Source organism: Hydra vulgaris, chromosome 03 (genome assembly GCF_038396675.1).
Source record: "Hydra vulgaris chromosome 03, alternate assembly HydraT2T_AEP".
Taxonomy (NCBI): Eukaryota; Metazoa; Cnidaria; class Hydrozoa; order Anthoathecata; family Hydridae; genus Hydra; species Hydra vulgaris.
This window is the reverse complement of record NC_088922.1, coordinates 19,880,437-19,904,290: the sequence shown is the minus strand read 5'-3', so window position 1 is coordinate 19,904,290 and position 23,854 is coordinate 19,880,437. Positions and strand designations below refer to the sequence as shown.

The 23,854-nt window shown below is 30.1% G+C and overlaps 1 protein-coding gene across 2 annotated transcripts in view; it reads left to right on the top strand.

Annotated features, from left to right (window-relative positions):
* Nucleotides 1-23,854, top strand: part of LOC100206817 (transcription factor unc-3) — a 57,869-nt gene that overhangs the window by 18,404 nt on the left and 15,611 nt on the right. For both annotated transcript variants that reach the window (XM_065792593.1, XM_065792592.1), the window contains exon 5: nucleotides 23,252-23,325. In XM_065792593.1, coding sequence (XP_065648665.1) covers nucleotides 23,252-23,325 — 74 coding nt within the window. The remainder of the gene's footprint in view (nucleotides 1-23,251; nucleotides 23,326-23,854) is intronic.

Here is a 23,854-nt window from a genome sequence, read left to right as displayed (position 1 = left end):
GTCTTTAATAAAAATTATTATAAAGTCAAACTGCAGTTTTTAAATTTCAAATCTTCTTAAATTTTTTGTTATCGATCAAAAACGCATTAACAAGAAATGTGGACGTAGTTAATTGAACTTAAAAGTGTATTCGTTTAGGCAGCTATAGGCAGCCAATTTTTATACTACAAGATCAATGTCATATTGGTATTCAATTATATATCATTTTAAGCGGTTGATACAGGTTGATCCGATGGTTTTAAATGATATTTTCGAAAAAAATAAAAACTTATAACTCAAAATAAGTGATGTTTGCATTGTTGAAAATATTTATATAAAATGCAAAAAATATATATATTTTTTAATGTGATTTAAATATTAACATAATACTATATAAGTCATTTATAAGTTAAAAAATAAGCTTAAACTTCTTTAAAATAAGAAATCAAAGTTTTCAAAAAATGTAAAAAAATAAAATTTTCACACTTTTTTGTTGTTATTGATAAAAAGTATTTAAGGAAATATTTAAACAACAAATATGGCGTTTTATTGAAAAATTATTTTTTAATAAAATATAATTTCTGGCTTATTAATATATTGAGCAAAATTTGCCTTTTTCAAAATTTAAAAATTTAAAAACATTTTTGTATGGTTTTGCCGGCTTCTGACCCACTGTGTATTGGGAGCTACTTTTTAAGTCCTTCTGACCCACTGGGAGGAAGGACTTAAAAAGTACACATGGCAAAGGTGGGAGAAGAGGGCCAATTTTTCAAATTTTTTCACTGGTCAGAACCAGGTTTTCTATAGCATGTCTAAGAGCTGCCAATATTTCTCTCAGCCTCTTAGCAAATGGTTTGATCAAGAATGGTGTGCACGCAGTTGAATCAAGATGATTCAACTGCGTGAGCATCTGACATAATGGGTTTATTATCGTGTCCCTAATCGCAACAGTTTTGAATATTCTAACCTTGAAATTATATCACTGATAAGTTTAGCTATATCAACTCTTTTCTTTATCTTGAAAACTTCTACACAGAAGAGTCGTTCTTTGATTTGCCAGCGATTAATTTCTCTTTCATAGAGGAAAAACGAATAACAAAGGTTATCTGATCAGAGTGAGATATATTGGGGGTACCATCAACTATGATTGTGAAGTAGATAACATCCTGGAGTTCTTCAACAGCTGCACTTTGGATGACACCACCATATTCTCTGATGAACTCATTCAGAGACGACTGAAGCCCTCTTGTTGATGGCAACTAATAAACTTCTTACAAGCCAGAATACTTCCATTTTCTTTCCCATTAACGTGTGTTGTTTTACATGCAAACATAGTTGTATGTAGTAATTATAATTAAGTTATACAACAATTATATAAATATTTAAAATTGATATTTAGAGAACTTTATAATGAATTACCTAGGAAAGCTAAATTAATAAAGCCAAGAAAAGAATCACATCCAAAATTAATATAATAAGGCTCCATAAGGCTGTCTCAGAATTTATTTACTTATGGTGCTCTTAATATATACAAGTGGAGCTAGTAGAACTTTTGGTGCAGTGGGCTGGATCGATGCTGCTTCACATCATCTATAAATTTACACCATTGATTCCTAGCTACTTCATTCTAAAAAAGAATGGACAATTACCTGCTTTTGAAAACTGCTTTTTGTGCTGGGGGTCCTTTTAAATAATTACATCTCAATCTTTTTGACTCAGACCACAAAGAGGTGTTAACATTGATTATCACCAAGTCAGGTTGAACATCACATTCTCCACTGTTAGATAAAGTTTCTCCTTCTTAGATTGATGTTAGTTACTTTGAAATTCATCTAGCTAAGCTTCAGGGGTATTTTTTGTGGCCCCCACTGATCTACAGTCCTTTGAATCACACATATTGAGTGTAGCAAAGGTGCAAAAACTCAAATATTTGATAACTGGTCGAGACCTGGTAAAGGCAAGGCGGCTTATTTGTCTAAAAAATGCAAAGCTATTATTCTCTCTTTTGCTTCAACAGTCAAATACTAGTTGAAAAATTAGCGACAACAAACGTCTCGTTTACTTAAACTTCTTCAACAACCGCGTTGCTCACCCATGGAACGCACTACCTAACGAAGTTGTCAGTGCTATTAGTGTCGACTGCTTCAATGATTAAATGTTGACTGATCAGCTACCATTATAGCTATAATTACCACAGCGCATCATCTTCTGTCCAATCGAGCACGAGCTAACATAGCTAACTGTTCATGGGCTTACGGAATACGCCCGATTCCGTTTAACTAAGTCTGATTTTTTTTGTAAAAAATAGTTTATAATTAAATTTAATAATAGTATTTAAAAATTAAATTATTTTTTTACTATTTAATGTGCATTTTATTCCAAATACTAAAGTTTCAATCTCAAACACAAAAACTAAGCAGGTTTCACATTGTCAATCAATAAAATGTTTGCTATTTATTGTAGAAAAAAAACAAACTAACGGATCTTACGGCCCTTTGAACTTGACGCCTGGGTCAATTTGCCCATCCCTCTCGAAGACCCTGTCTATACAAAAAACAAGATTTTTAAGTTTTGATTTTAAAGAAAATATATTGTCAGGAAGAGTTAATAAGTTATATTTTGGAATTAATTTGTTATATAAATAGGGGCCGCGATAAGAGATAGTGAATTGAGAGTTTTTTTTTTCGGGGTACGATAAAGTTACCAATTGCTCTTGTGTTAAACTTATTGGTAATTGAATTCTATAAAGTGTAAAGAAACTAATCCCACTTTGTATTTTAGCATAAATAGTATATTAGCATACAGATATTAATTTAGTAAATGTTTAGCGCTTTCATTTCTTTTAATAGAGGTTTAACATGTGTAAGTTTGTTTTTATGATGTATTATTCTAGAAGCATGTTTCTGTCATAGATAAAAAGACATTAATTTTATCTTGTGTGTGCTTCCCCAAGCAATGTAAGCATATGTAAGATGACTATGTATAAACGAAAAGTAAGTTTTTTTACGATAAAAATGGTCTAACTTTGAAAAGTAAAACAAAATTTTTAGATATTTGGGTGTTGATGGCCTTTATGTGGCCTGACCATGAAATACTTTTGTCTATAACCACTCCAAGAAATTTAATCGTTTGAGTTTTTTCAATATTGTTATAATCGATACTTAGAGAGGGAAGAATTGATGGAAGTGCCTTTTTTTTGTTACTTTGATTAAAATAAAATATATTTAGCTTTTTGTACGTTTATTGATAATTTGTTAGCACTAAACCACGCTTTAAGTTGTTGAAGCTCAAAGATGACTCTATCAAAAAGGTCATCAATAGAAGTAGATGAATAAACCAGATTTGCATTATCCGCAAACATTTTGCAATCATGATTTGTAGAGGTTTTAAGGTCAATAATGTATATAAGGAATAACAAGGGGTCGGATTGGGCGGTATAAATTGATCCCTGCGGAACACCACATTTTATTTTTAATAGCTTTGAATTAGAAATATCGTCGATTATGATACATACGATTATGATACATTGTTGTCTATTATTTAAATTACTGGTAAACCATTTAGTTGTTTTGTTTTTTATACCATATTTTTTCATTTTTTCAATCTAAATTTTATGGTTGACCGTATCGAAAGCTTTTATAAGAGCAATAAAGACTCTTAATACAAACTGTCTTTTATCAAAAGACGAGCTGATGTTGTTCATGAGGTCTATGATTGCATGCTCCGTTGAATGATTTGCTGAAAAACCGTACTAATATTCACTTAAAATTTTGTTTTCTGTTAAATATTTATAGAGTCTATTGTAGATAATTCGTTCCAAATGCTTGGAAAATAATGGAATAATTGAGATAGGTCTATAATTGGTTAGTGATACCGTCTTCAGTTTTAAACATTGGTAAAATGATTGCTATTTTTAATTTTTCTGGTACAATACCTTTTCAAATTGATGATTTAAAAATATTAAAAAAATATTTTTTAGAAAGGGTAAGATATCTACGACTACATTGTTGGAAATATCATTCATGTCTGGAGCTTTGTTTTTTTTTAATGATTTTTTTTTTTTTGCTTCTTCGAATTCCTCTAACTTTAGATTATTTTCAGAAAGTAAGAGAGTATGGTCAGTAAAATATTTATTAAATGATTTGTTCGAATTGTTTATTTGTGATGCTAGGTTTGGGCCAATATTTACAAAAAAATTATTAAATTTTTCTTAGATTTCTAAGTTTTTGTTATTGTTTGGAAAAATACTACTTTTTAGAAGTTTTATTTTTTTTTAAATTTTTTCAAAAAGGTTTTTGTATTGTTTCTGGAGCGTAAGATTTTTTTGATTCCTATTTTTTAAATACTTGTATAATTTTTGATTTTTCTTAGAGGATTTTTTTATTCCTCCTGTAAATTGACATTTTAAGCATTTAATTTTTATTTCATTTCTGTGAAAAAGTGGAAAGTACTTATTATAGTGTTCAAGGAAAATGTTTATAAATGTGTTATAGGAAGTATTGTGAGCCCTTGAACATAAACAGTTGCCCGATTTGTTTTTGATAACGATTCTTTAGATTGCAAAGAGAATATTCGTAAAATTTTCTTTTATATGTTTTACTTTTTGCATTGTTTAATGAGGTTGAGTATTGTGCAAATGAAAAAAATTTGGAAGTGATCTGATATGGCTGTTTTAAAAATTCCTGCTTTATGAGATGCATCTAGAAATGAGTTTTTTAGTATATTGCCTATGGCAGTAAGGAGTCGTCCATAAAGTACGTACGCCAAAAATTTTGAAATTTGACACCCCCTCCCCTTGTTGCCATGCGTACTTTGAAGTCTCTACCCCTTTAAAAAGTACGCACGTTTTTCAAATACCCCCTCTCCCAACTTTTTTTTTTTTTAATACAAAAGTTTATAGGAAAAAAAAAGGTGGAGGTACCTTAGATACTTTATACAACCCCAAAGCCCTTTTTGTTTGCGTCACAGGATCCCAATTAAAAAAACGTCTTTAAGTATATATACAAATATTAGTTTTAATTAAATTAAATTCCGTACCAGCAACGCGTGTGCTTGGCCGAGAGGTTAAAGATATAAGCTGCAACGGCGGAGTCCGGAGTTCGAGTATCGCTCAAGGTTCAATGGTCTCGCTCAAGGTTATTGTACTATTGTACTGTCTTATTGTACTTTTTTTTGTTTTAATGACGGAAAAAATGTTTTACGCGAGATCAGTAATATTGAAAACAAAGCCTAAAACCCAGTGCCGAGGGTAGGCTACCCATACCCCTTAATTGAAGGAGGGGGGGGGGAAGAGAGAAGCAGCGAATGTTGTGCCTTTTTGCTAATTTAAGGAGCTTTTTATTGTAGCAAAACCTAGCCGTAAAGTTTGGAAGATTTTAAGACTCTAATGACTCGTTTTTTTTAGGGGGCCTCCGTCCCATTAGCCACGGCACTGCTTAAACCTGTTTTTTGTTGACTCAAAAAATAGGTTGCCTGAAGTACTCAGGGCCAGTATTTAAGGGGGGGGCATGTGTGCATGGACGCCAGCAGGATTTTTTGATGTTCCAGATAGGACACTTTCACACATTGTGCAAACTCCAAACTTAAGTATTTAAATTAAGTTTCAGATAGTAAAAATGAAAATTTTACTACACTAGTGCCCTCACATTTGGGCAGGGGGAGGGGGCAAGCGATTTAGGGCTTTGTTGTTCACAGGCTTCCGCCATCCCAATTTTTTGCAAGGCCTCCTCATTTGGCATAGATATAAAGATACTTAAGTTTGGAGTTTGCACAATGTGTGAAAGTGTCCTATCTGGAACATCAAAAAATCCTGCGGGCGTCCATCCATGTGTGTAGAGGGAAACTATACCCTCTACTCCCTATGCACACACACACACACACACCCTTTGCGCCGGCCATACTCACTGTCTGCATCAGGAAATGAAAGGTTGTTTCTGATGTTTTTTTTCTAAATCATTCCAAATATACAATATAATTCTTCCTCCTTTCTTAAGTATTTTATTTTTTTCAAAAAAAATCGTTTTGTAGTTAAAAATATGAAAATTTGAATTTATTTGTAAAAGTTCGTTAGTACACGATGTTTCCGTAAGACAAATCACGCTGATTAGATAATTACATTCTAAAAGGAAGTTTTTTAATTTGTTAATATTTGTATTAATACTTCTTATGTTTATGTGTATGACCGAAAAATCACTTTATGAGTTTTTCTATATTTTTCGTCGCAACTTCCATATTTGTTTAGAAAATGATAAGAGGCTTGATGAACACGTCTTGCTCGTTCAATGCCGCAATTTGAATTTATTTTGGGAGGTCAAAATAGCAATTTTAGTCATTTCTGGCGGTCCGTTGACCGGCCGTTATTTTCCAAGCTGGGGTGTTGGTATTTTTTTCTAAATTTGAATTTTTTATATCAGTTTTTAAAATACCTTTTTGAACATCTTTATTAAAAGTGTCTGTTGTAATGATATTATTTACTAGGGTAGCCGAGTTTGTTGTTACCTTAGTAGGACAGTTAATTAAGGGTATAAATCCTGTTTTAAAAATTGTGTCAAAAAACTTTTTAACTTCACGGCCATCGTTATAAAGAAAAAGAATTCATTAAAAGTCCCTAATTACAAAACTTTTTGCCTCCTTGCCTTAATAATCATCAAGGAAGCTAAAGGAATAACAACAAGTATACTTTAAAATATATCAATGGACATCCTCAGTTTTATTACACTAGATTGCGTATCTTTTTAATAACTTGTATTTTGAATTATAAATAAGGAAAGAAAAAGTTTCAAATATGAAAAATTAAATTCGATCTGCCCATTCAACATACACCCCAATGAAAGAATTTTAAATGATTTTAGTGCCCTTTTCTACACAATCATAACGTTTTTAGAGCATTAAGAATTCGACATAAAGGAAAAATTTGTTTACCTTGTATTTTAATAAAAGCTATCACTAATTTTTCCTTATATATTATGAATTGTGAAATCATGGCATGGATACTTTACAAAAGTTTTTTATTCCTGTGAGTATTTTTCTTAAAGAATGTCTTCAAATATCAATAGAACATTTAACCGTGCCACCTCTGTTTCTGCTTCTTCTACTAAAGTAAATTACAAATTTTGATTTTGTTGTTGCGCTGTGTATAACAAGACATGTTTTTAATGTAACTTCTAATTACTCGAATGTGCGACCAAGTAACGGGTGATGCGGAAGTTATCGGACAAAATAAAAACGTCAATAACTTATTTATAAGTAAAAAAAAAAAAACTACTGTTATATTTTTTTTAAATAAAGCATTTATCTTTTAATAAAAATATATTATTTTTTATATGAAAAAACGCCACCATCTGCAATTGATCTCAATTTTGCTCTGACGCCTTTCATATGCGACTGTAAAAAGTTTAAATCAATTTCTTGTAGTTTTAGTTTAATGCGATCAATCAAAACTTGCTCTGTTGAAGCTTGCCAATCTCCCTCGTCAACCTTCTGTGCCAAATGTCCCCAAAAATTTTCAATTGGTCGTGCTTGAGGCACATTTGGGGGATTGGATTCTTTATCAACGTAATAGACATATTGGTCCATCCAATTTAGAGAATCTTTAGAATAATGAGAACTTGCTAAATCTGGCCAAAATAAATAGTTAAAGTCTCCATGATACTTGTGAATAAATGGAAGAAGTCGTTTTTCTAAACATTCATTAATATAGATTGATGAATTGATCGCTACAGCCTTGGAAGTGCGAAACAATGGCTCGGACATACCACGGTCAGATATGGCTATCCACATTAATAATTTTTTTGGAAATTTCTCTTTTCCTATAAAACGAACACTTTCTGGGCATGTCTTTTTGTTGTTTGTGTAGTATCCAGAATTTCCAGGCATGTTGTCCCCTGCAAAACAAAAGTATTTTTCGTCATCGATGACTAGAAGCGATTTTGTGTTATAGAGTTGGTTAACTAGTTTCCTGCTTCTTTTCTTTGTCTTTATTTGTTGTTCTATAGTGTATTTTGGAGTCTTTTCACGTTTTCTATATTTAATATTCATTTTTTTTAACTGACGACCAATTGTCGATTGATTTACACCGAATTTAATACCTATTTTTCTCTGACTGACCCCTTTTCGAGTGTTGACAAGTCTCGTTAATTCGACTTTCTTTTCTCTAGTCCAGGATGTCGGACGACCAGGGTGCTTTCTATCAGAAAACGATTGAACAGTTTCAAGTCTTTTAAGGTTATCATATATTGTACTTCGAGCAAATCCTTCCTTTTCAAAATGATTTACAATTTATTTTTTTTTATATTAGGTTTACAATATTTTTATATTAGGTTTACAAAAAATATTTTTAGTCGCTTTCGAAAAGATTCTCGTTCAGCTGCATTCAACCTCATTTTAAATAATTGTGTTTCAAATAATAAAGTTTATCTTTTATAGAACATTTATGCCTACGCATAAAACCACAAAAACTAATTATTATGCTCAAATAATGAAATTAGGTTTGTCCGATAACTTCCGCATCACCCGTTAATAATGATATTTTTTATAGTTTATTTTTATGAATCTTATTCAAGCATTAAAAGTTGTCTCTTCACTTAAAAATATTGTTAATCACCTTCAAAGATGCTTTGAACAAGCCTAAAAAGTGCATTAGAAATTATTTTAAATTGGTTATTATTGTTCCTTTGCTAAACCATCCCATTCGTGTAATAAGTTTAGCACAATGTTCCATAATACAATCTTAAAGTGTTATAAAGTACCTGTCTTTTAGTTTTTTTGTCCTAATCTTTAGTTTCTTCAAAAAACAATTGCAGAAATTCCGTGTTATTGTTATACTGGTTGGAACACCGCATCATATCTTTTAGTACTTTTTATTTAACCAAAGGCTTAATTAAGCTTATTTATTATTGCCAAACCAAAGGCGTAGTTACAAGAATTTGACCTGTGGGAAATTTGGTTGAATTTCACTTAACTTGCTGAATTTTAAAAATGAACTCCAATTTAATCATACTAAAATATTACAAGCAACAAACTTTTTTTTTTTTACTAAGGTGTCCAAAAGTTTATAAGAAACTGATAAAAAGAAGCTGCAAAGCAAATTGGTGGATAAAGTCTAAATGGATTAGTTAAGCTTTCTGCACATATTTGTTTTAGATAGTAAACAAGTTTTTAAAAAGTTTATTATAAATACTTGTTAATTGTGTTTTAAATAAAATTCAAATATGATAAAAGTATAATTTCAAAAATGTCTTAGCTACCATTAGTTGAACAGCTATTTTCATAGCCAAATATCTTTGTAAAAACATAATTTAGCATTGTAGAATTTTTTCTATAGGTTTTTTGATTCTTGGTAAGTATTTATAAAGTCTATTTATAATTAAAAATTATTCATAAAATTATATTAAAAAAAATTTACACAGCTAAATGTTTTAATAAAGAGCTTTTGCAAGATAGTGGTAGGGTGTGATCTTCGTTAGTCAATTATGAACTTGAGAATAAATAAACAGATTTTGTTCCCTGTTAGTTAATAATTAAAGATTCCGTCTTTAGTACCTTATGCGTTTGATTTTTGTTATAAATAAAATTTATTAAGTCTTGTGTCTACTATTTGATTTTTATTTTTTATAGTAATATTGTGGTCTTGAATTTTGTCAACAGAAATCTTGTATTTAAATGTTTATAATCTGTATATAATTTTACATTACGTCAGCTGAATATTTTCAAGAAATGATTTTTTTAATTTGCAAAAATCATTAATTCAGCTTTAGTGACCATTTTAGCGATGTTATAAGTCATTAAAACAATTATTGAAACTTTTTTATAAAACACACTAAATCCAGCCAAAACTAAAAAAGAAAAATGGGGAAGGGGCATAATTTTTTTTTTTGTATTACCCAAATATTTCCTGTACATTTCCGCCCCTGCCTTAAAGTTACGAAAACGTGGGCTTCTGTTTATGTTTTGTAAGAAAGAGAAAAAAACTTTTGGCTGCTCTTATAGACGTTTTTGTTTTGCACCAAAATAACACAACAACTTCATTAAATAATTTTCATACATCAAGTAAAAACAAAAGCAACAAAGTAACAATAGTAAGTAAACAACAAAGACACAAAGTAACAACAGTAAGTAAACAACAGGTAATAACTATAAATAGATTCATATTACTTTTAACAGAATCGGAACCTTGATACGTTTATAAGAATTTTACTTGTTAAAAAAGCATTCCAACTTAAATTGCTTTGGTCAATTAAAAAGGTAAATTCAATTACTTAGTTTTGATAACGCCTTTTTGAAGCTTTTGAAATGATGGAATGAATAAATGAATGTATGTTATGTAGTTTAATATTTCATAGACAAACTATTTGTCTTCGTAAGAAAGCCATAAACACGTGAGAAAATAAAAATAAAAACTAATCCCAGATGACAATTGTTTCTTCTAAAGTATTCTATCAATCAGTTGCCCATGAAACAACTCCCCAGCATTAGAAATATGCTTAGATATATACAGTTAGTCAAATCTCCAAGGTCTTTGAAGTTTAAATCTACTGAGCCAGTTGTAGTTTGTTCTCAATGTTTTCCAGCCGAAGATTTATATGTAATGGATATTTGGAATGGTTTTGGAAAACTCATCATTTCTGGAGCTGCTGTCAGGTAAAAAAAAAAAATGTAATTTTTAATAATGTAAATAAAAAATAAGCAACTTAGGAAAAAAAATAAGGAAGTCAAATACAAACATAAATAAAAAAAAATTTATAAACTTAAGAAACAATTTTTTTTTCTATATTGTTAAGGGATAAGATTCTGAAGCTCCATACTAAGTATTGCAAACTCATCTATCTAAAAAATCTGAACTGGGATTCCAGGATTGAAAGATTTACCAAGATGCAGGAAGATTTCATACAGGAGAGTAACAAACTCCTTGACATATTTGTGTGAAAGTTTAAAGAGAAGATCCAATCAGATCAACTTTGTTGCCAGTAGACATGTTGTTGTATTACTACTTTCAATACTGTAGTATTTGCTGGCGCCATTACCGTTCTTACAAATATTCTCAACATTCTCTTTCTCTGGTTTCTCTGAAGGCGACACATGTTGGAGTCAAACATATCTTATTTTATGGAACTTCTTACTGGTGAGAAAACATAATGGTCTATAAAAGCACTATGTTTAAGACTACAGAAAGCCTAGCCAAATATTAAGGAAGAGTTGTACAAGATGGCAGAGATCATCAGATTTGATTGGAATGAGTTACAGGTTGGATCATCCACGTACAATATTGCAAGAGAGACCTTAAAGTTTTGCGAGAAGCCTTTGACTACAATAACATTTAACAGGGGGGCTAAAAAAAGTTATGTGAACTAGTTATCTTCTATTTGGAAGGAGATATAAAACGGTTTCATTTTTATGAATCTTGATCCTGTCATGAAACATGGTATATGATCCTGTCATATAACACGGTATGTTCCATAACACGGCATGCTTCGTACTTAACAGAACCGTTAGTTATACTGGTTCTGGCTGACAATAATGTTGAAGATATGGTGAAGAAGAAGATGCTGGAGATGTTTTTCAAGTGTGATGTCCCAGAGCAGCTTCATATGGGGAAACCAAAACTACCGGTTATTACGAGGTTAATAGAGCTTACTAAACTGTTAGGTTCATGTTAAAGAGAGCTGAGGTTTCTGTTGGAGAGTTAGAGAAGTATATCAAGGGAGATGCTATTCAGACGCTTGATCTATTTAATGTTTTTCAAAGTTTAAAAAAAAACAACGTTTTTAAAAGGTTTTAAAAAATCAAAGAAAATCAGACTGATCCAGAACTTAGTTGGAGGCTAAAGATCGGATGACATGAAACAAAGAATCTCATGCTCTTTGCCAGAGACAATAGAAAGAAACTTATTAAGGACATGATAAAGAAGCAACTTAAAAATGTTTAATTTTTTAAACTGGAAATATATTTTTAAGAGAGTTCCTAAAATACGTATTTTAGGGATGTATTTTATTCTTTTTTTTTTTTTTTTATGTATGTAGGAACGTATTTCATTCTCGTACTTATATATGATATATATTTCTTAAAAGTTGCATTTTTTTAAAAAAAAAAAAATGAAGTTTTACAGAATCACTTTTGAAAAATAGTTTTTTTAGCCTAATTAAACCACAGAGAAAAAACCCTAAAAGACACTTCTCTGCTTAATAGTAACTATAAAATTAAAATAATACTTAATAGTAACTAAACAACTGTTAATTTAGCCTGTATAGTTAGTAATAGTTGGCTTTATAAACTAAAACATGTCTATATTTAAAACAGATGGCCCCATAAAATAAAACATATCTATAGTTTAGATATGTTTTATTTTATCTTATAATAATGCAACTTTAATTATTATCTCATTTAAAGTCAATGCATAGTCAATTTTACAAAAAGCAAATGCAAAAAAAAAATTCTTTTTTTTTAAGTACCCAGCAATCATTAGGTCTAAGACATCTTTTAAGCGTATAAAAAACGTCTTTTTTAGACCGAATGTTTGCTGGGTATTAGTGAATAGATGAGAAGTTTGCATTTTAGTTAGTGTCTTTTTATCCTTTTTTTTTTCCTTGATACGCAGCATCTGAGAGGAGAATAAAAGTTCTATGTACTTTTCTCAACATTTCCACAACGTGTTTAAAGGTACTCTAACAGCTGTTGCTTGTTGTTGGTTGGTTTTACAAAATTTTATTAATAAAATAAATCTCCAGATATTAGCTTCAGTATATAATTTTTGCTAAAACATGCTTTTTTTGCAAGTTTCTGCTGTCGCTCTTTTTTTAATTTTAATTTTTTTTTTTTTTTCGATATGCTCTCCATTGATGATATTTAGGTCGATTTATGCTTAAAATTGAATTATAATGAACAAAACCGGAATAAATAAAATTACTTCTTGAAAATTTAAATACAAAGTCTTTCTTTTTTGTCTCCATGCTAGTACAAATGAAGAAACTTTTGTTAAACTTTTAATAAACAAACATATTTTCGATAAGAAAATTATTATTTCCGAGTGGGCACTAAACATTAGTTGGATGTCTAAAGGACGTCATATATCCGTCTTACAGACGTCTATGCCCGCTATGATAGCTTATTAAAAAGATATTTAATCAAAGGATTATGGTTTAATCAAAGGAAATGGTTGGTTTTGATAATTAACACTTGATATTTGATTATCCTGCTAAATCTGTATCACATACAATCTAAGTTTCATTCCTTGGGTGTCACGACTGTTAGATTTGTCTTCGGAGCAAAAAGGAAATTGTTTGGTGTGACAGATTTATTTTTAATTTCTAATAAAAAGTTTTTTTAGATTAATATTAATACTGCTTGGTTAATACTTAGCTTACTTATAAATTAAACAATCGTACAAATGATAAAGACTATCTATTTTAATAAGCATAAGTTTTTAAATTACAACAAAAAAGAATGTAATTTGCAAAATATTCATCACATTTTTTAAATGAAACATTAATCGTATTAAATCGTAAATCATTTAAGTCTGTCGGAGTACGAGCCTGTTGGTTACTGCCTGAGTAGCATTATTAAATGACGGGTAACCATAATTTTTTAAGTTTAAAATTTATTTTATTTTTTTTAAGTTTAAAATCATTAATCCTAATATAACAATTTAACAAATCCCCTCCCTCTTTTACGCGTCTAGTTAGTGAACGGAAACTTTCGGCTTCGGCCGAAACCGAAACCAAAATTTCTGCTTCAACAAATTTTTACTTTTCCTGTATTGGCCGAAATTACGGTTCAAACCGTTACCGAAATGAACCGAAACTTTTTTTTTACGTTTAAATAATCTTATTTTAATTTAGAGTGGGATCATGACGATTTCCTAATTAAAATCGTTTGTTAGTAAATCAATTTTTAATTATAACAATTGTAGAAATTTTAATTGAAATCACGTTACATAATAGTTTCAAGTAGAGACCGCCGATCCGTTACTGTTTATCGGATTGTCGGATTGTGAACCGAACTATCTATGCTAAACGGTTCAAATTGATTACGGATTGATTTGATCCGAAAGTAATGTATCGGAAAAAAATTCGTTAAAATTTTTTCGGATTATTATTTCGGACTGCAATCCGATTCGATGCTTTCGGATTGGATTGCAATTCAAAAATTTTTTTTCAAATTGGATTCCGAACCGATATTATTTTTACAGATTTATACGGATTCAGAATAAAGAATGCTTTTGAAATAAGATTCATTTTTATTCATTTACAATACTCAAATATACAATGAAACGAAATGATTTTCATGTTAAGAAATAAAAAAAGCCAAAATCACACTGAAAATGAATCATTTTCCAAATTCATTTCATGGCTACTCAATGCCTTAAATTTTGCTGAGTTGCTTAGTGTTTTCTTTCATATATACCAACATCTCAACCTTTGAGATTGAAAGATTGGTTCTTCTCTAGCTGTATATATTCCCTGCTGTTGAGAAAACTTTTCAGATGTTGATGATGCAGCTGGTATACAGAGGTTTTTTCTGCCAAGCCTTGACATTATTGGGTAAATATACTGGTTTTGTTTCCAGAATTCCAGTACGTTTGTATTTGCTAATTAGAACTAATTATTTAAAAGTTATTTGAAAATTTTCCTTAATATTTGTTTTAACAATAAATGATATTTTAGAGGCATGCATAATGTTTTCAACAAAAGAACTAATTATTCGCCTTAATTGTTGAAATGAACGTAACAATTTTTCAAACTAGTTTTTATCTCTATTTCTATTCTTATTTCTATTTCTATTTAAGTAGAAGAAATATAACAATATAAATATTATCGGACCATTCCACTAATTGAAGCAATCCGCAAAGCGAATTAATTCGCCAAAAAATTTGATCCACAAAAAAAAAATAACCCCGCAACAACTGAGTTTGAAAAATTCTTAACTTTTAAAATCAAAATAATATAATAATGGCTTACCGTAATAAATGTAAGTGAATTAGACTTGTTGATCTGTTGAACGAATTGTTGCAGTTTAAGATTTCAAAATAGGAATGATTGAAAATAAAAAAGAAATCCACCATTTAAAGGACGCGCACAATAAAAATGTAATTTATTTGGACCACACCATTTAATGGTGACGCGAACGGAACGCTATTCGTATAATTCGCTAAGCGAATTAAAGTTAAATTGATTCGTAAAAGTTTTTCGGATTAATAATCCAAACATCAAAAAAATTCGCAAAATAAAAATCCGCAAGCAGTTCGTAAAAATTTTTCGGATTAATAATCCGAACAGCAAAGAGAATCCGAAAAAAAAAATTCGCTATTAGTTCGTAAACTATTTTTCGGATTATGGTTTGTAAAATATTTAACGATCGGACTGTTTTAATCCGCAAAATAAGTCGGTCTGACTTTTTGCGGACTTTACGAACCGAATCGGCGGTGCCTAGTTTTAAGTTACTATTCTCAAATGATTCTTTAAATGAATTTACAATTAAGTGAAGCAACCAAAATCAATAATTTCATCAAAAGTTTCTCAGTGCTAAATTTTACAATGGAAAATAATCTAAAGAAAAGCTATTTGTGGAACCTTTTTACCGTAACAGCCAGTTACGGTATTCCAATACACAACTTGCAATATCTACAATTTGAAAATATTTCGTGGATCGCGCAATCCAAAACTTCAATCACTTAGCGGACTTTCATCACATTTAAAAAGTCGACACCCACAGCTTACTTTAAATTTAAACATGAAAATATACCAACTTCAGATTGACTTGAGCCTATTACAGTTAAAAAAAGAACAATATCCTTATTTAACAACAGATCAAAACGGTAGAGGACTGAAATGTTGTATTTTACAATGCCTGGCTGGATTGACCATATCTCAAAAGTTGATTCAAACTCTGAAGAAGGTCTAAAGTTTCATAGATCTTTATAAGAAAACAACATTAAAAGCAAAGTTTGGTTAAGCAAAAGTAGCAAAGAGATTCCTTACACCTCCACCAACATCTACCGAAGTTGAAAGGTTATTTTCAACTGCTGGAGACATTCTTTTGAATGAAAAAAACAGACTTTTGCTAGAAAACATGGAAAAAATTTATTCTGCAGAGAAAATATTTCAATTATTAACTTTAATTATTGAAATGTCTTGACACATTAAAGTTTTTATCAAATTATGTTACATGATGGCCGCTTAGATAAATGCAAAATAGTTTTTTTTGCTTTAACTTGGTGATCATAAAAGATTCAGTGTTTTATAACATTCTTTTTCAAATTTCGGCCGAAGTTTCGGTTTCGGCTATAGCTTCACTGAACCAAAATTTCGGTACTTTCGGTTTCAGCTCAAATTTCGGTTTCTGTCAAACACTACGTCTAGTTGCTTTCATCAACCCTCCACCCCTCCTCTGCATACGTAATCATTATTTATTACAAAATCCACCGCCAAATTCCCCAACGCATAACTTTTTCAAAACGTTTAAAACAAAAAAACTTTTAGTTTATTCGATATATTTCTGTTACATAACATAACACTTTTTAGACTTAAGAAATTCAATGCTTCTGTTTAAAAAAACTGTTTTATCCTGTTATTTGCTATGCATATTGATGTTCATTGCCGTATTTGTCAATATCTATTAAATTGACCAAAAAATATCTATTAAATTGACCAAAAAATTACTGAAAACTGTAAAATTGTATAAAATTGTAAAATTATATAAAATATTAAATTGACCAAAATATATCTATTAAATTGACCAAAAAATATCTATTAAATTGACCAAAAAATTACTGAAGGCTGTAAAATTATATATAAAAAGATTTGACATAAATATTTGCAGCATTTTACAATTTTTTCTTGATTTAAAGACGTTATTAATTAATGAAAGGCAAAAAGTAAGGAAAATTTTTTTACTAAATTTAAACTATTAAAAAATAAAGTTAGCAATAAAAATAAAGAACTCATGATTTTGAGGTCAAACGGCTACTGCTATGTTTAAATAAGTGCGTTTAATTCGTAGCGTAGCGGTTAGCGCGCTTGCCTCAGAAGCTAGAGATCTGTTGTTCAACGCCAGCTCTGGGCAAGTTTTACAACATTGGAAAGGAAGGAGGGCGTAAACTTCCTTTCAAATGTGCCTCTGCGGTGTTCTGTGATAAGACCGTAAGGACATCTTGGGGCACCGAAAAATATAAAAATAAAAAAGTCTCACTCGCCACAACCATGCTAGGAGACTTTTTGACTTTATAAGTCTATATTAAAAAATGAGGGGGAAGGGGTTACGTAAAAAGTACCGTTTCTTAAAAATTAAAGTAAAAGAGGTTCTTAAAAATTAAAACTTACCCGACTGAATTGTGTCAAATACCCGACTAACCGACTATATTCGTCAAAAAACAGGCTATAACTTAAAAATCACCTTCTTTGACGGGGTAAAACATCCCCTTCTTCCACACACTCTTCCCCTCAAATCGTATTTGTATGCAATATGTGCGCATAAAAAATTTTTTGTTTATTTAAAAAAAATATTTTTTTTTGTATAAGTGTGTGATAGGAGCTCCAAAGACTTTTGCCTGATGACAAGTTACTCAATCGTGGATGAAAATATAAAACTTTCTCATTCGAAACTAATTAGACGCATTGATCTTCAAAGTTTCCAAAAATTCGTCTCACTTTGTTGCAAATCATTTAAATCAGCACATTCTTTAGCAGTGATAACACTCCAAATCATAATTGCTTGACATTGCCTAATAGAAGGTGCAAGGTATCGGGTATTGAAGCGCATGTTTGTTTGATAACGAATAATAACTTTGTGTGCTGCAATTTTTAAAGCTTAACTTGCGCTTCGTTTAAAAGCACAACAAATTGCCATATTTTAACAATCCAAACCTTGTGTTCATTGCAAAATGTGATGCAATCTCAATTATTTTTTTGAGAAAAAACGTGGTTTTGCAGTTTGGTAAAATCGAAAATTAAAGTCCTTAGCAAGACTCTTTGGACTGTACAAACACTAAACTTCGCAGAAGCGGGCAGTTGAGTGAAAATTTATGAGCTGCGAATATGTATATCATTCACAGCAGAATGCCGTATCGTCCTGTATACTGTAACCGATTATCCCTAGTTTAGACTTGCGGTTTACCATTAAACACTTTACACTATGCACGTTAGGCAAGTGATGTTATAGCCATACTCAAAGATAAAAATAATTGAATTACACCTTATTTTATTGTATATAGAATATATAAGGTATTTTTCATATTACCAGCACGTTTACCAGCAAGTATAGGGGGAGTTACCCAAAACTTATGGAAAAAGAAAGGGGAAGTTACTCAAAACAAATTTATACATTTGTTTTGAATAAGTCTCGTTCTCAAGACGATTTAAAAAAAAAACATGTCATAAAGACCATCTTGCTACTGGTAACTTGTAATCTTCTTCAAAATGTCTTATGTTAAGTTTCGGCACCTATGATGCGATCTTATACAAATCTTTAAACTAATACATTGATTTGATATGGTTAATGATATATATCAATCAAAATTCGTTAACTCCTTATCACGTTGTCACCATCTTGAGGCGTGAATATATTCCAAACTGTCTTCCAAGACACAACTAACTATATAATAAATCAGCAAAATACTAGAACGAACTACCCGAGCAAATAACTTTCTACTTAGCTGTACTTTTTTTTAATATTAGACTAGTCACTGGTTGAGGATAAAATTCGGAAGGAATATTTATGAAATTGGTTGCTTGTAATAGGGTATTTTCCCTGCTTGCTGTATGTATATATTGTATATGTATGTTTTATGGCTGTAACTATAATAATAGTAACAATGTCCTGCTGCCTTGTAGGATTTGCTTTTCAAGGCAAAAGCTAGGAGAAGTAAACTCTGACTTAAAATACCCCTGCCTTTGAGCTCTTGATTGAGTAAAGAATAAAGATGGTGTTTAAAAAAAAAATTGGAATCTGTGGATCCAATTTTTAAAAACTCTGAAGAACACTCTAACTCCTCTAACTATTGTCCAATCAATCATCTGCCTATTAGCAAGGTCTTTGAGCCTTTAATTGACAAACTTCTATTATGTTATCTTGAGTCTAAAAATTGTTTTTGACAGTCAATACAGATTTCGATTTTCTTGATTTTTAATTTTTACAGCTGACTTATTAACTGTTAAAACAGAAATCTTCTATAATGGTGGCGGCAAGGCAAGGGCTATTGCTTTTGAAATGGCAAGGGCTTTCAATAAAAACTGCCATGATGGTCTCCTTCATAACGTTGCTTCATATGTTTTATCTGAGAAAGTTTTTGAAATTATTAAATCATTCCTTTCGAACCGTAGTATTTAAGTTATTCTTGAAGGTCAAGATTTTTCATTTCTAGTAACCTATAGGGTACCCATGTCCTTGATCTTGTATTATTTCTCATCTATATTAATTATCTTCCTTATAATCTTACCTTTAAAGTGCCTCCATTTGCTGACTATACAATTGTATGCTCCTGCCTTGACATGAAGTCATCACTTTGGATTGCTTAGAATAGACAGCTGAAATTGAATCTGATCTTTCTTCTGTATAATTATGGGGCTTACAGTTTATTATCAATTTAAACTCTATTTTATTTAAAACTCAGTTATTTACTGCAAATAATTATCGCAATAGCAATAATCATTGCTTTTTAGTAACTACCAAGTTAAGTGAAGGTTTCTTGCACCCTTGTTGGGAAAAAATTAGATTAAAAAAAAAACTCACAGCGCTTCACTATCAAGTTTTCAAACAAGTTTACTTTCAAATTTTTAGCCTGTACATTTGATTTGGTTTTGAAAAATGTGTGATCACTTTTTAAATATTTCAATATAAATTTGTTGGTTGCGTCTTCTTTGTCATTAGTTGTATATAACGGAAACACCACTATACCCCGATTCTTGTTTTGAGGGGAGCATTTGTCACATCAAATAATGATCTCCGACTTGTCCTAATTTCCTTGCAAATACAAATAATATGTAAAAATTATCTCTTCTTTTTATCAACCAAATTTTTGTTAAATAACTGTTCAATCAGCACCAAGTCTGTATTTGTTTATGGCTTCTCCGATGTTTTTCATGTGGTTATCTTAGACGATGAAAATGCAGTCTGGACTTAAAGTTAGCTCGGGATGATTTCTGCGCAGTGTGAAAAGAACTGAAGGTATATGTGACATTCATCTATGTTTGCAAACAAAATAGTTAATTTATTAGTAGTTTTTTTGTATGTTGTTTGGGAGAAAATAACATATTAGTATTTGTTGAAGTCGCCAAACATTTCCTTCACATTCAAATCTGAATCAGTCGGTTGAAGCAGCTCTTAACTTTTTAATGTGATAGTACTGGTGAGTAACTTATTAAGTGTGCGACTGATTCTTTTACCTTTGGCAAATTCGATAGTTGATATCGTTATCGCAAACAGAAAACAGCAAAAGTTTAACTTTTTTTATTTGCTGGTGTATTATATTTCTGCCAAAATTTACGTTTTGAACTATTTACTACATAAACTGTTAGTAATCATTAACGATATTTTTTAATCATCTTTTGTTATTAATAATATTTTTGGCATATTTAAGTTTGAAATCACAGTCTTTCTCCATAGATTTTTTTCAATTTAATTTTAATCTCAGAATTCTTATTTTTCGTTTCTGTTTTATGTAACTTTCATGAAGTTATTTCTTTTGAAGGTTCTTTATTTAACGTTACGGATTCCTGGTTAGTTTTTTTTGAACTTTTTCTATTGAAATTATTTTTACTCTTAAATTTAGTTCATTTTAATTAAATCTTTAGTTGCATTTCAATTGATTTAAAAAAAGTTTGTGACCTTCATGAGTTTGAAAAAAAACCTTTAATTATCGAACTTTTACGTAATTTAAATAGAAGTTTTGTACGTAACACTTTACAAAAAGACCCCACATTACCACAAGCTTGTTGTGAAATCCAGATGTTGTGCGGTCTTTTTAGAAAAGTTTACACAAAAATCTTTATTTAGTTTTAAAATAAAATTACTAAATTTTTGAAAACTACTTCATTTCAAATCGAAAATGATTTTCACACGGAAAAACCGCGATGAAAATGTTTTTCACACGGAAAAACATCGATAAATACTTTTAAATTACTTTTGATGACTTGGTTTAATTGATCAAACATTAAGTTTTAAAAAGGCTTAATTGATCAAACATTAATTTTTTTGTTGTTTTTTTTTTGTTGTTTTTTTTGTTTTGCTTAATTTAAAAGGGATTTTGAATGACGCTTTATTCTTTAAACAAAATCTGAAGACGTTTTTTACTATAAAAAAAAAAAAGAAAACTTTTTAAATTTTAATATTTATATAGTAAAATCAACATAGTAAAGCTTTTATATACTTCAAAATTTGATTAAAAATTTCTACTAAAACCGCAAAATTTAAAATCTCTATAAAATAGTTTATTTCCTCCAAATATGTGAAAAGGTGTTAAGTTTTGGGCCTGTAAATTTAATTTCCCCAACCTCAAGTTATCTTTTAAATTTCAAAAAAAAATTTTATTGCGCTTTAAATGAAAACCTTTTGGTTCAAATTTATTCTGAATAACGGAAAATGTTGAAATATGTGTTTTCACTACTTAATACTTTTTACAATATCTTGTTGTTTTTTTTGTTTTTGTTTTTTTGTTTTTATTTGTAATTTATTTCGTCACTATTTATTTTACATACAATTAACTTTAATACATTTATAAATACAAGTATATTTATATGTATACATTTATAAATAAGATAAAAAATATTAAAATTATGACAGGAGCAAGTTGAAGACTGCAGTCTTATCATCAGGTCCCTTTCGTTTGTAACTTTGCAATAAGTTTCACGTGAGATTAACGTGGCATTAAAAATTCTTAAGTAGAAATAAACCAAAAACAAAGCCTTGTATGTAACGATCTGATAGATGAGTATAGAAAAGAAAAAAAAATTTTCAAAAAAATTCAAAAGGCATAAATTCGTTTTAGTTAGTTATTATTAATTTGATCTTTAAAAATAGGAGAGTATGTTGACGTCACTTAAGTTAAATTGGTGCTGTTTGACTGCTGCTTTAAAGAGATTTGATGACGTTGTGTTTTTTATTTCCTCTTTAACAATCGAATTCCATAACCGTGGTCCTCGTTATAATAATCAACAACAAAAGAAAGAAGTTGCTTAATTGGGGCGAGTAGTGTGTCTTTTGTATCTCTCCCATTGTAGTTTAAAATTTAAATAGAGAGTCTCTGTTGCTTGCCGACTAAATATGGATAAATCCGTAGATTTAAAAGGTTATACCCCCCCCCCCCCCGTCAATATCTCATCCTATATGATGTGGCTGGATTGCACAGTGGAACGGTTACATACAAAAGGGTGGTCAAAACTATTTTTTTTAATACCTGCACAAAGTTATTATTATCAAAAAGGTCATATTGTAAAGTATGTATGTTCAAAATTCCACATAACTTTGATTTGTAGTAAAAAAAATTTAACTTTGTAGCAAAGACGCTCATTAGATTTTTTTTACGGGGGAAGGGGACTTAGTTCTAACTCCAAAATATTGCTTAAAACTACGGATACTTTATTGAAATTTAATCTAAAATAATCTAAAGTTTAAAATACTGATAGCTAAAATAAAACAAACAAGTCCTCAAAATTATTTAAGAAGAAGGATCAACTGGTTACCCGCTTCTCATTCCTCATGGTTTCATTAAAAGGTCAAATAAGTAATTTTAAAGAAAAAATTACAATAAATGAGTTTATACTTTAACGAATATTTTCGAAGTTATTTGTATTTTTCAATTCCGATGCCTCCCCAAACCTATCTTAAGGGCCCCTAAATCTTAAAAATTTTTCCATTAGATTTTACTAACAAAATTAGAAGAAAAAGCTCCTTACATTTGTAAAAGGACCCATAAATTTGCGAAATGTACCCCCTAAATTCACTCATCCCCCCTCAATTCACTCATCCCCTCTCCTCTCAATTGGGGTGTGTTGGGAAGCTTAGCCACTGCTCTGATATAACATATGTAAAAGATTTTAAGACCTGTAGGTTTTTTAAAATTAACGAAATTAATTTTGAATCCTATTTTCTTATCATTATAACTAATTTACTCTTTTTCTTCACTCATCCCCTCTCCTCTCAATTGGGGTGTGTGGGGAAGCCTAGCCACTGCTCTGATATAACCTATATAAAAGATTTTAAAATCTGTAGGTTTTTTAAAATTAACGAAATTAATTTTGAATCCCATTTTCTGATCATTGGAACTAATTTACTCTTTTCTGCATAGGTTATACGTTATGAAGGACAAGATAAAAACCCGGAGATGTGTCGCGTACTTCTTACTCATGAGGTGATGTGTAGGTGAGCGTTCAATTTTTCTGTGTGTGATATAATAAATTTCTTGTCTATCAATTTGCGTTTTTGTGGTTTTTTAAAAATTGATATAATTTGATTAGTCTCCTTAAATAAATTTTTACATCAAGTTTTAATAAACATATGTTTATTAAAATTGTTTTTACAAATAGAGTAATTCTTTACCTATATTTTAACATGTTTTAAATTATTCGATCTCCTTTCCTCGAGAAAGACTACGAATTTTTGGCTTAAAAACTCTCATTAAAATATGCTCTTTTCCAGAGCAGTTTTTTCTGTCATAACTGGAAACAAAGATGAACACAAGCCAATAAGAGATAAAGTTGTTACCCATATATATGCAACAAAATTCGCAATTTTGTAATATAGGGGAAAGCAGGGCAAGATGGCGAATGGGGTAAGATGGCTTTTCATATGGCAGCTCAATAAAAAATCTTAAAAATGGGTGAAAACGAAACTATAATTACACTTTGTATTTTAAAACGTCAAATGGTTTTTTTAAATACTAATAATGCAA